General features: G+C 37.0%; 1 protein-coding gene across 12 annotated transcripts in view; it reads left to right on the top strand.

The window, feature by feature from the left end:
* Nucleotides 1-13349, top strand: part of LOC106078375 (zinc finger CCCH domain-containing protein 10-like) — a 104141-nt gene that overhangs the window by 59554 nt on the left and 31238 nt on the right. The window contains exon 1 of one of the 12 annotated variants that reach the window (XM_013239236.2): nucleotides 603-2787. The exons of 9 other annotated variants lie outside the window; for them this stretch is intronic. Coding sequence is in view for 1 of the 3 variants with exons in the window: in XM_013239231.2 (XP_013094685.1) it covers nucleotides 9784-9821 (38 nt within the window). In the remaining 2 variants the exon portion in view is untranslated. Of the gene's footprint in view, nucleotides 1-602; nucleotides 2788-9546; nucleotides 9822-13349 lie in introns of those variants that run through there. 2 more of the 12 variants (XM_013239231.2, XM_013239234.2) reach the window with 2 other exon arrangements.

Here is a 13349-nt window from a genome sequence, read left to right as displayed (position 1 = left end):
AGTAACCAGTTTGAATAAAATACCGAATACTTTATAACATTGATAAACCTAGCTTTCAAAACTTAGAATACTCTGTATACTACTAGTGTGGATTGGCGGCAATGACATTGTGACATCAAGGGCTTCTTCGTTATCCCACAGTTCCACTTTGTTGTATTGTAGCTCCGCCTTTGGAATTTAAAGTTATTACATTCTCTCTGATTGCACATGCATTCCACAACCCATAAACTAATTCATTTGGACTCTGATCGTGTATGTTTTCTGTTAGTCTAGCGCTACAAGCGGGGGTAAAAACTTTTAACAAAACTTCTATCAACTCCCTCTGTCTGTCTGGTCAAAAGTTTATACACGTTGTTTCTCCCACTCCCATTTTCAGATCTAGTTGAAACTTTGCACATTTATGCATCATTGGTGTAGACAATACATGAATCAAGTTTAAAAAAAACAACACAATTAGTCAATTAATTACTGGTTAATTATTTTGTTGGATATTTAAAAAGGGAAATAACTTCTACATTCTTGAAGGATATGGTTATAAGTGTGGAGTTCTTCCCTTTTGATAAGACCCCTTTTTTTTTTTAAAAGCATATTTTGCTTTTTTATCCTCTATAACGACATTCGAGTTGTCAGTTGTTGTTGTTGTTTTTTTTCTAAACATAGTGTGTTACAAGCCTGTTGAACAAAAGGGTGACTTTACTATGTAGCCAAATAATTATCTAGTTCTAAACGTGTCAACAGCCATAAACTTCCTATACAAATGTGTGCCTGCACTAGATCATAGACACCTCAAAACTTGATGTAATAAAACTAGTATAGGCGATGGTAATACATTCCAGACATTAGCCATGATGAAGTTCACTTTTCAGATTGAGGAAGAAGACTTAGTTCTGAGATAGGTGCTGGCTAGGGACGATCATTATTGTGCGCTTTTTATTGTAACTGAGACAGAAGTGATAGAAAACTGTTATTATATACTGAATAGCTATTTTGATCTTTTGAAAGCTTAAGGATGTTCAGGACAACCACACTTTGTCTTCATATGCTGGTTGTGTCTGAAAAAAAAAAAAAGCTACACTTTTAACTTGACACAGTGTAAAAACGAATTTGTCTCTATATCGTTCAATCAGCACTGATTAAGAATCCAGTCAGTTACTGTATTCAATAAGAAGATTATTTTACGTTAACTGGAAAGTGATTTCATAAACTTACCTTTGAAACCGCTTAGTACTCCATCTTTAACCGCTGTTAGAAATGACAGTCCGAAAAGGAAAAGGGGGACGCTACCGTGCGGGTTTTTTCCAATGTAGGATGCTTAGAAATGTACTGATCAAAATAATCAACATCTATCAACCTTTTCATATGATAAAATACAAGTATCATTTAATTCTAGCATGTTTGTATATATCTTTTGAAAAGGTAAAATGGATGCCTATTAAAGTACCAACAATATTAAACATTTGGAAACATTGTTTTTAGTATTTCTTTCATTCGGTATAGAACTTCAACATAACAGATCTAAGGAAAAAGTGTGGATTAGAAGGGAAAAAAAGTTAGGAAATATGTTTGCATTGCAATGTGAATTTACCTGGGCAGAATGTCTTTTCAATGACATTTTTTTTTTTTTGTCTCTTTCATTCTGTTAATGGTTGAATATTTCATGTGATATTTGTGTTGTTCTCTCCAAAGAAAACATGTGTATTGGAAGCTGTCTATGGATCACAGTGTTCAGGGAATGGCATGCTGTGTCATAGGAATGATCCTTGAGTGCCTGTGTACAAGTGGAATTTTTTGTTTTAGATCTGTTCAACGCTGTTTCCAAAGACTTTTAGAAGCACACTTTTCGTTGCATCTTTTTACGTGATCTTTCAATAATCTGACTTTTTTTTCCCCTCATCGGGCTATTTTCTTTTCCATTTTACCATTTTGATCATGGAATATTTATAAAGTGCCAGTGATGAAACATGCCTGCAAATGTAGAACCGTTTTGTTTATAATCTGTCTGTGCTTTCCATCAGATCTGTAGAATGGTTGGGAATATGCTATTTCTTTCTTCTACAAAACTAAAACATAATCTGTGTTGCTTGGTGTGGTAACCCTGTCGTTAGGTTATAGATCCAGACTGGTATACCATTGTAAACTTATGAGTTGAATAATACTTAACTTTAATAAAAACGTGTGCAATTTTTTTTATAATATTGTATATATATATATACAGCCTTCTTCAATGTAGATGTATGTAGAAACACAAGCGAAATAGGATGTTGAACTATTGAAATAAAAGCAGTACAAGAAACACACGTCTTTGTGTCTCTCAGTCTTTAACGTTCACCGTGCCTTTTTTTCCCACCACCTGCCATAGTCTTACTGGTTGCATCAGAATCTTTTCACCCTAGCAAGCGCCCACATACCACTTGGGATGATTGAAACAGCTATTGCTCTACGTCCTGTATTCTGTCTTGTTAAACTCTTCATTTTGTATCCTAGCTACAACTTTGATAGAATGTAACTAGCCTCGTCCGTTGCGTGATGGACACGGTATTGTATTTTTGTGTTCTCTTTCTATCACTAAATTCAATCATTTAGGCTGATTGAAATGTCCGGCTTAATTGACAATCTGCACAGTATTGAAATGATAACTGGAATGCTTCTCTTTAATTTCGCATTAGTAATGGATCTAGAATGAGTTTGTTCACAACACTGTTCTGAGCCGGTGCTGCGTTTCTTATATTATGACGAGTATAGTGTCCATAGGGAAAAGGCTATAGATCTAGATGAAGGAATCTTAAGGTAAATAATTGTAGATTTGTAATTTGAATGCTTTATAGAATCTAGGATCTTGATAAATGTATTATTAAACTATTTAAAAAAAATAACCATTCATTGGATTGGCTTTAAAAGTTTGTGAGTCATGTAGATCGGATCGACACGAGATCTAGATTATATTCTACTAGATTTTGACTAGTAGTTTCTAGTTTTTCTAGTAGATTCAGATTTAGATCTTAGAAGTCTAGATAGATCTATATCTAGTAGATTTAAAACTCAGTTTACAACTGGTCAGCTAGAGGAAGTCTAGATCTAGACCTAAGCTTTAGATTTTGATCTGCATTCGGAATCTGTTAGTCTAGCTCTAGTTTAAGCTAGATAAAGATCTACATCTAAGTCAAGGGTAAGGGTAGATCTAGATCTAAAAATTAAGTGTATTGCGCTTTTATTTTTCAACATCACTTATAATAATATATAAATATCTCTAGATTTAGAATCCTCGAGATATATGGGGGGTTTTTGATAATGTCCTCAATAGACCTTCGTATGCCACCATTACAAGGGACATAAACTTTCCTGGCCTCCTGGACTTCTGCGATTTAATGGGAATCGTACCTTTGACTAGACAGATATTATATTCCAATGGAAACTAAACATCATTATACTGTGTGATTATACGATGTCCCAGCCTTCTGCCCTTATTGATCACAACCTAGCATTGATTATGTATTGTTTTTTTTTTTCTCTATCATACATTGATGTTTTCATTACTTGGCCATCAGCACGTGAGACACGACCAGTCCCCCCCCCCTCTCACCTGCACACACTATAATCACTAATTGATTCTTCTTCGGACGTCTTTCTTCTGACACTCGATGTTTCGCGCCACCAAAGGCTTTCACGTGGCATCCTGGGATCGTTAGACTTTATTCTTTCTCTACAGTTTTTTTGTTTTGTTTTGTTCTTCAAAAAAAATAATTCTTGTATTCGATTTATACGAAACTTGCTGTTTCTTGGGCGCTCAAAGAATGAACCCATTAGTGTGTAACCTACTTAAGACTTAGGAACTCCAGCTATGAAAAAGATTAATTCAGAAGACATTAATGTTTTTAAGTATTTTGCAATTGCTTATAAATGGACTTTTTGTCTAATGTGGATAAAGTAAAGAACATGTTCACCTTCACATATCCCTTAGTCTGTTGAACCGTGGGGCACCACACAGGAACATTTGTACAGATTCTGAAAAATGTAGACTCTTGTCGCTTCTTGGTTTGCGCGAACGAACAACTTTTGATTTGTAAAGATATCATATTTTCTTACTAGAGTGTTTTCTTCAATATCAATCTAACTAGTTTAAATCTATGTTTTCTGCTAATTAAAAAGATGATGACAAGTGATATAGTCTCCACATCAGTCTCCCCTGGATAGGGAAATGAATACAATTGTGTGCATAGCCTTTCACTTCAAAGGTGTCTTCTTGGCGTTGCTTTGGTAGAGGAAAGTGAGGCAGTTACCTCCCTTATGTCACAGCTTGTTTCATTTGCCTTTATCACCATTTTTTAACTGAGATTTTTTTGTTTGTTGGTAGTTGGTTTCCCTGTGGGAAATGGTGTCTGTGGGTGGAAAAGAAAGACGGGTGGTGGGGCTAAGACGGTCTTATTGCAAAAGTGCCTCAAAATATATTTTTTTAAATCGTACTTTATTTGTACAATGCTTGATGCAGTGGACCTTTTAAAAGCTATTCCTATAAGCTCTGTGCAGCGTCAGATTGTCGGTAACTAGCAGTTAAACCTAATGTTATCCAAGTTTGTTTTTAGCGTGACCTTCACTCAAGATAATGCTTGTTTTGGTGTAACATGGTCTTGTACATGTGGAGAATTCTCACCAAATCTTATCTCCTTCCAGTATATCTATCTATATACGGCCCCTCCCCAATCTCGTTGAACCTGAATGGGTGATTATTTAACCTTGGCATGCTCTTACAGCAAACAGAAACTCAAAGCGATGGAGCATCAAATAATTGCAGATCACTGTTTCAAGATAAGAGCTGCATCGTTGTTGTTTTTTACTTCTCATTATCCCTCTTTTGGAAAGATCAATGCATTATGGAATCCTATTAACCCCCATCCCTCTTTTCAAACCTCTACATCCTTACATCGGCAGACACACACATACACGGATCGGGTCTCTATGCTTGTTTGGTTTTGTCTGTTTATTTCTTGTGCTGTGGTAGAATATCTGAGCCTGGATGCCACGCTTGATAAGATGAACACTGCCGCAAAGAAAAGGTCAATCGTGATTTATTTATTTTTTTTTTTTAAGCTTTTCTCCCTTCGCATTTCTGTGGCTCGATTAAGTTCTAACTCACCAAATCAGTCTCACTTTGGGGTTCAGAAATCATCCGCCCTTCTTCCCCCTGGCACCCTGGGTTGTCTGATTTTGTCTTGCTGTGTCTGCTACTTTCTCTAAATGTCTTCTTTTCTGACTTGAGTTTACTCTTCACAGTTCCGTCTCTTAGTTCTTGACCTTTTGTAACAGCCTGAGATGTGATCATGATTCACTTGCTGCTATCTTGTGCTCTGACAGAAACATGCTCCAGGTAGTCTATACATTGTGTACATGATGGGCTCCTCCTTATCTTGTGCTCAATTAGACCAAAAGAATTGTTTCAATAGATCACATCATCGATCAATGTTAATCCAAATATGGACGCATTGAAACTAATCAAATAGAAACGACTAAAAAAAAAAAACCGCGATGGCGTGGTAATTTCTGGATAACAAGTTTAGCTGGCCGACAAACACACTTTGAAACCCTGACAATGTCGTAACACATTTCAATGCCTCTTGTTACATACGTTTTTGAATAGATGCTGTGTGTCGTGGTTCTTTTTTGAAACCGTCTTTTAATAACTTTATCAACTTTCCAAATACGTTTTCACCGTCACTCTTATGTGTTTTCAACCACCCCCACCCACCCAAAACACACACGCACAGCTTAATAGGTTTTATTGCTCATTACCTTTTTACTTTTTTTTTTTTTTATTGTAGGATGTTGTTAAGAGTTTCATTATTTGTCACATTCTTGTATACATTCTGAATGTATTTCAGTTCATCTGTTAACAGTTTGATCTTGTTGGGTGGTTGTTAGTCTAGTTGAGTGTAGATTTAATGTAGATGATGTTCGCGAGTTCGTAGATCTAAAACTCAAACTCCTACAGAACAAAACAGCATAGAAAGAAGTAATACCTTTTAAATAAACAATAACTTTAAATAAACAATAATTTATTCTTGAAAATAAGGGCACAGTCGACGTTGTATCTAGGGTGTCTTCTTACTATTTGAACTGTGAATGGAACTTGTTTTTAATGACAATACTGTTAAAAAAATTAGCTCTTCAGATATCAAAGGGGAATAACCCTTGTGGGACTATGGGCACGACATGGCCTAAATTGTGCCGATGTGCCAAAAACCTAAATATCTAATATCAAGCGGTCTCCTGGTCGTCGTTCGTCCGTTAATAGTTTCTAATTTATTTCCGTTCTAACATTTAAATGTACTGTCGCGTCACTAAGGAAAAACCCAATTAAACCCAACTTGTAAGCGTCATTACAATCTATTAGACTCCTAGTCGTTGCCACATTGTACTGACCTCGCTTCGGTTTTATAATAGAAACACATTTTAGTAGGTCCATGTCTTTATTTAGTATGGTGAATCTCTAAACAAAACATGACCTGAGCAAATGACCCATCAATATGTTTTAATGTTTTGTTTTTCTTTGTGTATATATTGAGTTCAGTCTGCTTCTCTGGAGGCCGGGTCAAAATACTCGCTATAGATAAGCGCTTTGAATGTTTTGAATGTTACTATAGCACTAAGTAAACGTCGACATTTTGTTAGATCTCAAGCTCAGTGTAGAACTGGAAGTTGTTTACCTCCATTGTCTCCAGGAGATGAACATTGGGGCGTGTTGATGGTATACTTTGTTGCTGAGTATCAGATACACATTACTGCTATAATCTGTGATCTGTTCACTTCGCCAAATCAATTAGAATACATTAGTGCATAGATTTAGACACGAACATATGACATATTATATTACATATTTATGTAGTCCATAGGTTTAGACACGAACCTATGACATGTTACATATTATGTTCTGTTTCATTTCCGCCATGGCACCTGAATCGAATCATTGACCTTTCCACTGGCCTCTCAACTTTCTTCATAGTCCTCATATTTTTTTTTCCTTTCATTCGTTTTTTGTTTCTTCTTCTGTTTTCCAAGAAGCGCTTGTGTTGAGACCAGATGTAATCTTCGCCCTCCTCCACGCCATTCAGTGGAAATCTTCCCTGTACAAGTGGAAATGTTGACCTACCGGACCTAGTGTAAACTTCCGCGCAATGGCCCACAAAAGATCACATCACAGTTTGCTCCTCCCCCAATCGTTCTGCCCTTTCCATCAATAGCTCTTCGACCCACTGGGAGTATCTGCTAGATTGGGACTAACCGAGGGGGACAAAGACGTACTAAGACTTCTTGGGTGCCGGTGGTTCACACTCCCTCAATCTGTCGTGTTGTCTCTCTTGGTTTCACTTGGTCTCACAGAGATGAGTGTACGTCTCGTCATTCACAGGACTGCTGGCTTCTTCTTGGAGCTTTTTTATTGTTTAGTTACATACTTGCCATGGACCCAGCGTGTTGTCATAATCACCATAGGAGTATGGTATTGACAAAAGACATTATCTAATTAAATAAAATGTAAACTGTTGCTGAATTTCTAAGGCGAGTATTATGAATCGAAAAAATTAAACTTAAATCTTTGTTCCCTTTTAAATCCTTTGTGGTTTTCTATAGTCTCACAATGAAATGTCAGGTGGCTGAGTGGTTAAGCGCTTGGTTTCTGAACCTTGGGTTCTGGATTCGAATCTCGTTGTGAAGACTGGAATTTTTAGGGTGCCCATGAGTTCACCTAACTTTGATGGGCACCTGACATTAGTTGAGGAAAAGTAAAGGCGGTTGGTCGTTGTGCTGGCCACATGACACCTGCTCGTTAACCGTTGGCCAAAGAAACGATGACCTCAACATCAACTGCCCTATATAACGCAAGGTTTGAAATGGAAACTTTACTTTACAATGAAATGTCTGTGATGCAATTGGATTTTTTAAATGTTTAGATGCAAATAATTCATCAGCAAATAAAACATCTTAGTTTTATAAGTAATGTAAAATTGCATACTTTGATACAGCTGAAGTACCTTATCGTGATTCCACGTGAATGTAAAGGTATTTTAGCGTTTATTCTAAACGTGCTTGGATGTGTGTTATGAAATGAAACATATTATGGTCTAGTAGTATTCCCCCCCCCTTTCCCCTGCTCCTTTTAAGATATTGACTGTGTAATGGGCTTGATCAGTTAAAGGGACGTTTTGCGCTTTGATCGTCATCCCAAGGAGATCAGGTAAAAGATGATTAGGATTCCTTCAGGGCGTGAGTGAAACCTGAGACAATGGCTTGGCATTCACTTGTCGGGCCGTCTGCTTGTTAAGAGACTAATGGAGTTGTGGGCCTGGAGTAGAATGATCTCTTTGTACACATTCAAGTCAGGGATTAAGTGAACTTTTAATTTTGCTGGTTTTGTCTTCAAAAGTTGTTGTTTTTTTTTAGCCAAATACTAAGTTTCGATTGAAACCTAACTCTTATCATCTGACCTGAGATGACAGGATGTAGATGAAAACTTGTGTTTATACAACTCAGAATTTAGAGAGCTTATCCTCCGAAAGAAATGTGTTTATGTTTATGTTGTTTTTTTTTAAATTGCTTTTGTATAGCGCATCTTTCAGACTAAAGAATGCTCTGTGCGCTCTGGTCCAATCTCTTTTGTGAACCACTAGGGCAGGGGAGTATCTGGGAGAAGGTTTCCGTGCTGCCTTTAGGTTCTCAGCAACATAACGCAGCTCGAGAAGGGATCCGAACTCGAAACCCTTGAAAGATGGCCTAGTGGGAAGCGTTTTTTTTTTATCACAGAATTTTTCAAAAATAAATATAGATGTGAAAATAAGCTCTGTGTTGACATTTGGAGTATCCCAGATACGCCCAAAAGGAACACAACCAAAACGTAGTGAAAATGTCAGTCATTTATATTGTTAACATTAACAATTTTGTTTCAAATATGTTGCTGCTGAATTTGCGGTTCTGGTGAATGGGGCAAGGAAAGCAAAACAGCAGGAACCTGACAGTCATAGGCGACATTGAACTGTTCTGTCAGTCGTTGTCCATACCCATGCTGAGTGAGAGGGCCATTATCTATGATAAGTCTAGGATTCAACAAACATCTGCTGTATTCTGGACGATACACTGCTGTGTGCTCTCACTTATCCATCAAAATGTATTGATCCCAACATAAATGTTACCTGCTGATATCGCCGGGTCTACAGGGGGGAAAAAAAAGGGGGGGGGGGCATGTTTTCTATATAAACTTGCCCATCTCATTCTGGTCTTGAATATAAAGATTTTTTTTTTGGCTCGTACCGGTATATGGACAACGGTTCTACTTTATGGGATCATCTAATGAAAACTAAACGAAATTATTATGATCCTCAAGTGTGTATTTGTCAAATAAACAGGTTTCACCACCGCACCCCCGACCTCCATTTGTTTGGTTTGCGCGTGTGCTTTTTCCTGCCAGATGAGAGGCAACAGAGTCTGATCGAAATCGCCCGTGAGTACTGCGGGAAGGGAGGGGGGGGGGAGAGAGACCAGAAGAGGAAGGACAGCCACTGTATTCTACGGGGCGCCCCCGTCAGACAGGGAAAGAGCGGAAAGGAGAGGGGCGCTGTGCGTACGGTTACGTTGCTTTTATTCCCCCTGCGGCGTCCTGTGCGCGGTAACGGGGGCCGTTGTGACGACGGCGGGTAGTGAGCAGCTACGCGGCGTACCAGTGAGAGTATATGAAGGAGCTACAAGTTGCTTGTCCGTAACAGCGTGTTAATTATGTCCTCCTGAGTGACTGTAAGGGAGATGATGATTTCCTATATCTATACCCATTTGAATTACAGGTAATAGACAGTGTCTCGCTTTCATGTTTTTATTAGCTTTCTAGGCTGTTCAACGTCAATAGCTGGATTACATATTCATGTCTACACGTGGTTGCTTATTACGTTTTGATTTACAAGGAGTGTTGAGAATTTTTTTGTTAAGGTTTAGATAAATAATGCTCTATTTAAATAGTATAAAGTAAATAGGAATATTTTATTGTATTCTATTGTAAACTTGGTATTATTTGTACATCTTTCATCACATCATACGTGCAATATTTATTGCATTATATTCTCTATTACTGCTAAAGTATGGGTCGCATTTTAAAATGACATTAAATGTACTATAAAGTTCACGCTTTAATATCTGTGAAATTCTTATCGGATTCCTAGCAACGTTTTTGCGAGCCTGGTCACGTGGTCTGCGCTCTGGGCTGTCGTCTTGATGGTACCTGTCTCGAACCCTGTCCTCTGCCATCTCACGGGAAGCTTTGGCTAGGATAGAATCCTCTTCCATTCTGAGGAAACATCCGAAAACATGTTAAACAAACAAAAACACAGACAAAAAGGTCTTAAAAGGGACAGATCACAGTGTCGCCACGTTTTTTTATCATGCGGACATTAAAATGTTGTATTCACAAAACATTAATGTGTCTTTATTGAATAATATAGAATTTGAAGTCAAATTGTAAGTTATGGGTTGCGCCGATACATAACAATTTTGATCTAAGTATTATTTACTGCGCAGTGCTTATTTTTTTATTCATTGCCACTTTGTGGAGAAATCAATTTCCCTTGCGTTGTTTTGATTGCAGGTAAGTTAAACGTGAAGCTATTGGAGCAACGTGATTGTATATTTAGAACTTATCAATAGCTGGCTGTAGTACAGGTACACACACACACACACACACAGAGTTCTGCTAACACTACAAGGTAGACATTGATCAGACGTTTCTGTTTTTACCAGCCCATTGAGCTGAGATTTACTCCAGCCTGGTTCTGTTCCGTTTACTCTTAAACATAGATATTTACCTAGCCTGGTTCTCTTCTAATACCCTATCAAGTAGATAATTGGCCTATACGCTTTCTCTTCTAACTCTCATTTTAAAAAGATATTTACCCAGCGCCTGTTTCTGTTCCACTATTTCAAAATGTAATTAGTTCCGGTTGTGGTGCAGGCTGGTTTTCTAATTAAGCATGTCATGACCAAATAATTGTGTTCAACGTGTCTGTGGGGATCATTTCCTTCATCGAGAGAGCACTACTTTCTTGCAGTTTAGTTCTTGTATATGCTGTGAACGCTTGGAACATTCTAGACAGCTGGAATGCAAACATTTGTATACTAGTTCTATGGACCTTTATTCTCAGCGAGTACTTCTGTATGTTCTGTTGAAAAACGTTCTTGGTCTTGTCTCTTCTTTCCTTATTTCATGTAGTATATATCAACACTTTTGTCTTCTCTTTTTGTTTTCTCTTATTTGTATACTCAGTAAGCAGACCTATAAACCAGACATTGTTAACATGTGTTCAGCATACAAACTTGGAATGGCAGGCAACACTCTCTATTCGATGCAATACGTAGAGCAATGTCAATCTTGGATGATATTTGAAGGCTTATTGAAGCTGAACGACTATTTCCATGTAATCTTGTCAAATTAATAGTTGTTAAACCCCTCCCCCCAACTTCCCAAATCTGAAACGTCATTTTTAAAATGAAGCAACATGCTTATTAAGTCTAATATCACCGAATAGATCTATAGAGTCCATTTTGTTTCTAGGAAATTATTCTGATCTGTGTTTATAATAATTTTATTGTTATATATGTGTTCGTATATGCATACCCTTTTTTTCTGTATTGATAATTATGTGTATAAGATTATTTTGTTTCTAAACTTCTTAATACAAGCTTTTTATTTTATAAAGTGGTCGCGAACTGATTGATTTAAAGCAGCGGTTCTCAACCTTTTTAGCTCGGTGACCCCTTTTTACTATTCCTAACTATGCAGCAACCCCCTTCCCACAGTAAAATTATTTTCGTTCATAACTGTAATTGTAATTGTAATATGTGATTGCCGTATAGTCTTGAAATATATCTCTTCATAGAATTAAATTCCAAATTAATACAATTTTATGGCGTGCATTTATTAACTTTTCTATTTGGTATCTACCATATTCATGTTCCATACATATATGTGACAATGTCAAAAGTATGGAGGAACATGGATATTGATGAGGGTAATAGTAGACTACATTGCTACAATTGTTGTGACAGTGTTTCTTGGGACGGTCTTTGCAAGCTCACAAAGTATGTCATGTTCTGCATCAAGTTTTTTTTCTGTATTTAGCCTTACTTGATAACTAACAGGCTGGAAAACCCATGTTACCCACAAAATGTAGTATTCAAAAGGAAAGAGGAGGGCGCAGTACAGAAAACTCGTATTACAAACACCCAATCCAGATGAGTGTTACTGACATTCAAATGAAATCCTTTGTCGCTACATCGTTATCAATGAGTTCAATGAACTCTTACTGTCTGTCACATCTCCAACTAGGACTGTGAATGGACTTATGGCAAGTGCAACCAGTGTCAGATTTGGAAAGTAGGATGAAATTTTGTCTGCAAATGTAAAATATAATTTAATTCGTTTATCATGTTCAATGTCATTTTTCTCATAGGGAGAAGATATATTTGGCAACATGGAAATATTATTTTCGTCACAGTCTGTAATTACAAATTTCATTAGGAAGACAAATCGAGGCGTGTTGCGTTTGGTGCTTTTCACTTTTTCATTCCTTCTTGAAATTCTTGTGGCTGTGTCTGCGTTACTAATATACGGCGATTTCATGAGCTCCGATGACTTTTGGTGACTCAACCAGTAGCAGACGTTGAAATCTAGACCGTCATACTGGCAAACTTCCTGTGCCATCTGTACAAACATCACTCATAGTTTTCAATGAGATTTTCTACTTCTTCAAAAATGAATCAACTTTCTGTTATACATCTCGTGTTGTAGTCGTTCCAATTGGCTTGCAAAACAGAAGCTCTTCTTTTAAATAATCGTTACCATTTCCTGTAGTTAAACATGGTCTCCATGTCAGCAAGGCTCGGTTGTTGAATATCAAAATATCGCAGTAAATTACGTTACATAGATTCTGCTTATAGAACTTCATTACAGATGACGCTCTGCGATTTGTTGAATTCCTGCTTTATATGTTGAAGTAAACCAAACCGTAAATAAATCAACATAATATTTTCAGCTTGTGGTTTTGCTTGTGGTAGATTAATTCCCATGGGTTCTTCCCTGATGAAAATATTAATACCATGGACTATTTCAACGAGAACCTATTACTTACTATAAGATAAGATCTCTTTTCACTTTCTTCATGGCGTTACCATACAAATAATAACTATGATTCCGCATCGTTGCGTTATGTTTAAATTTATAATCATTTAAACTTGTAAAAAAAGATATATGCTGCGACAATTAAAATTTTGAAATCATTCTGATATAGTTGTCTATCCTTCAATAACAACATCAACAAAAATTT

This window comes from Biomphalaria glabrata, chromosome 1 (assembly GCF_947242115.1).
Source record: "Biomphalaria glabrata chromosome 1, xgBioGlab47.1, whole genome shotgun sequence".
Classification (NCBI taxonomy): Eukaryota; Metazoa; Mollusca; class Gastropoda; family Planorbidae; genus Biomphalaria; species Biomphalaria glabrata.
This window is presented reverse-complemented; position numbering and strand designations above follow the sequence as displayed.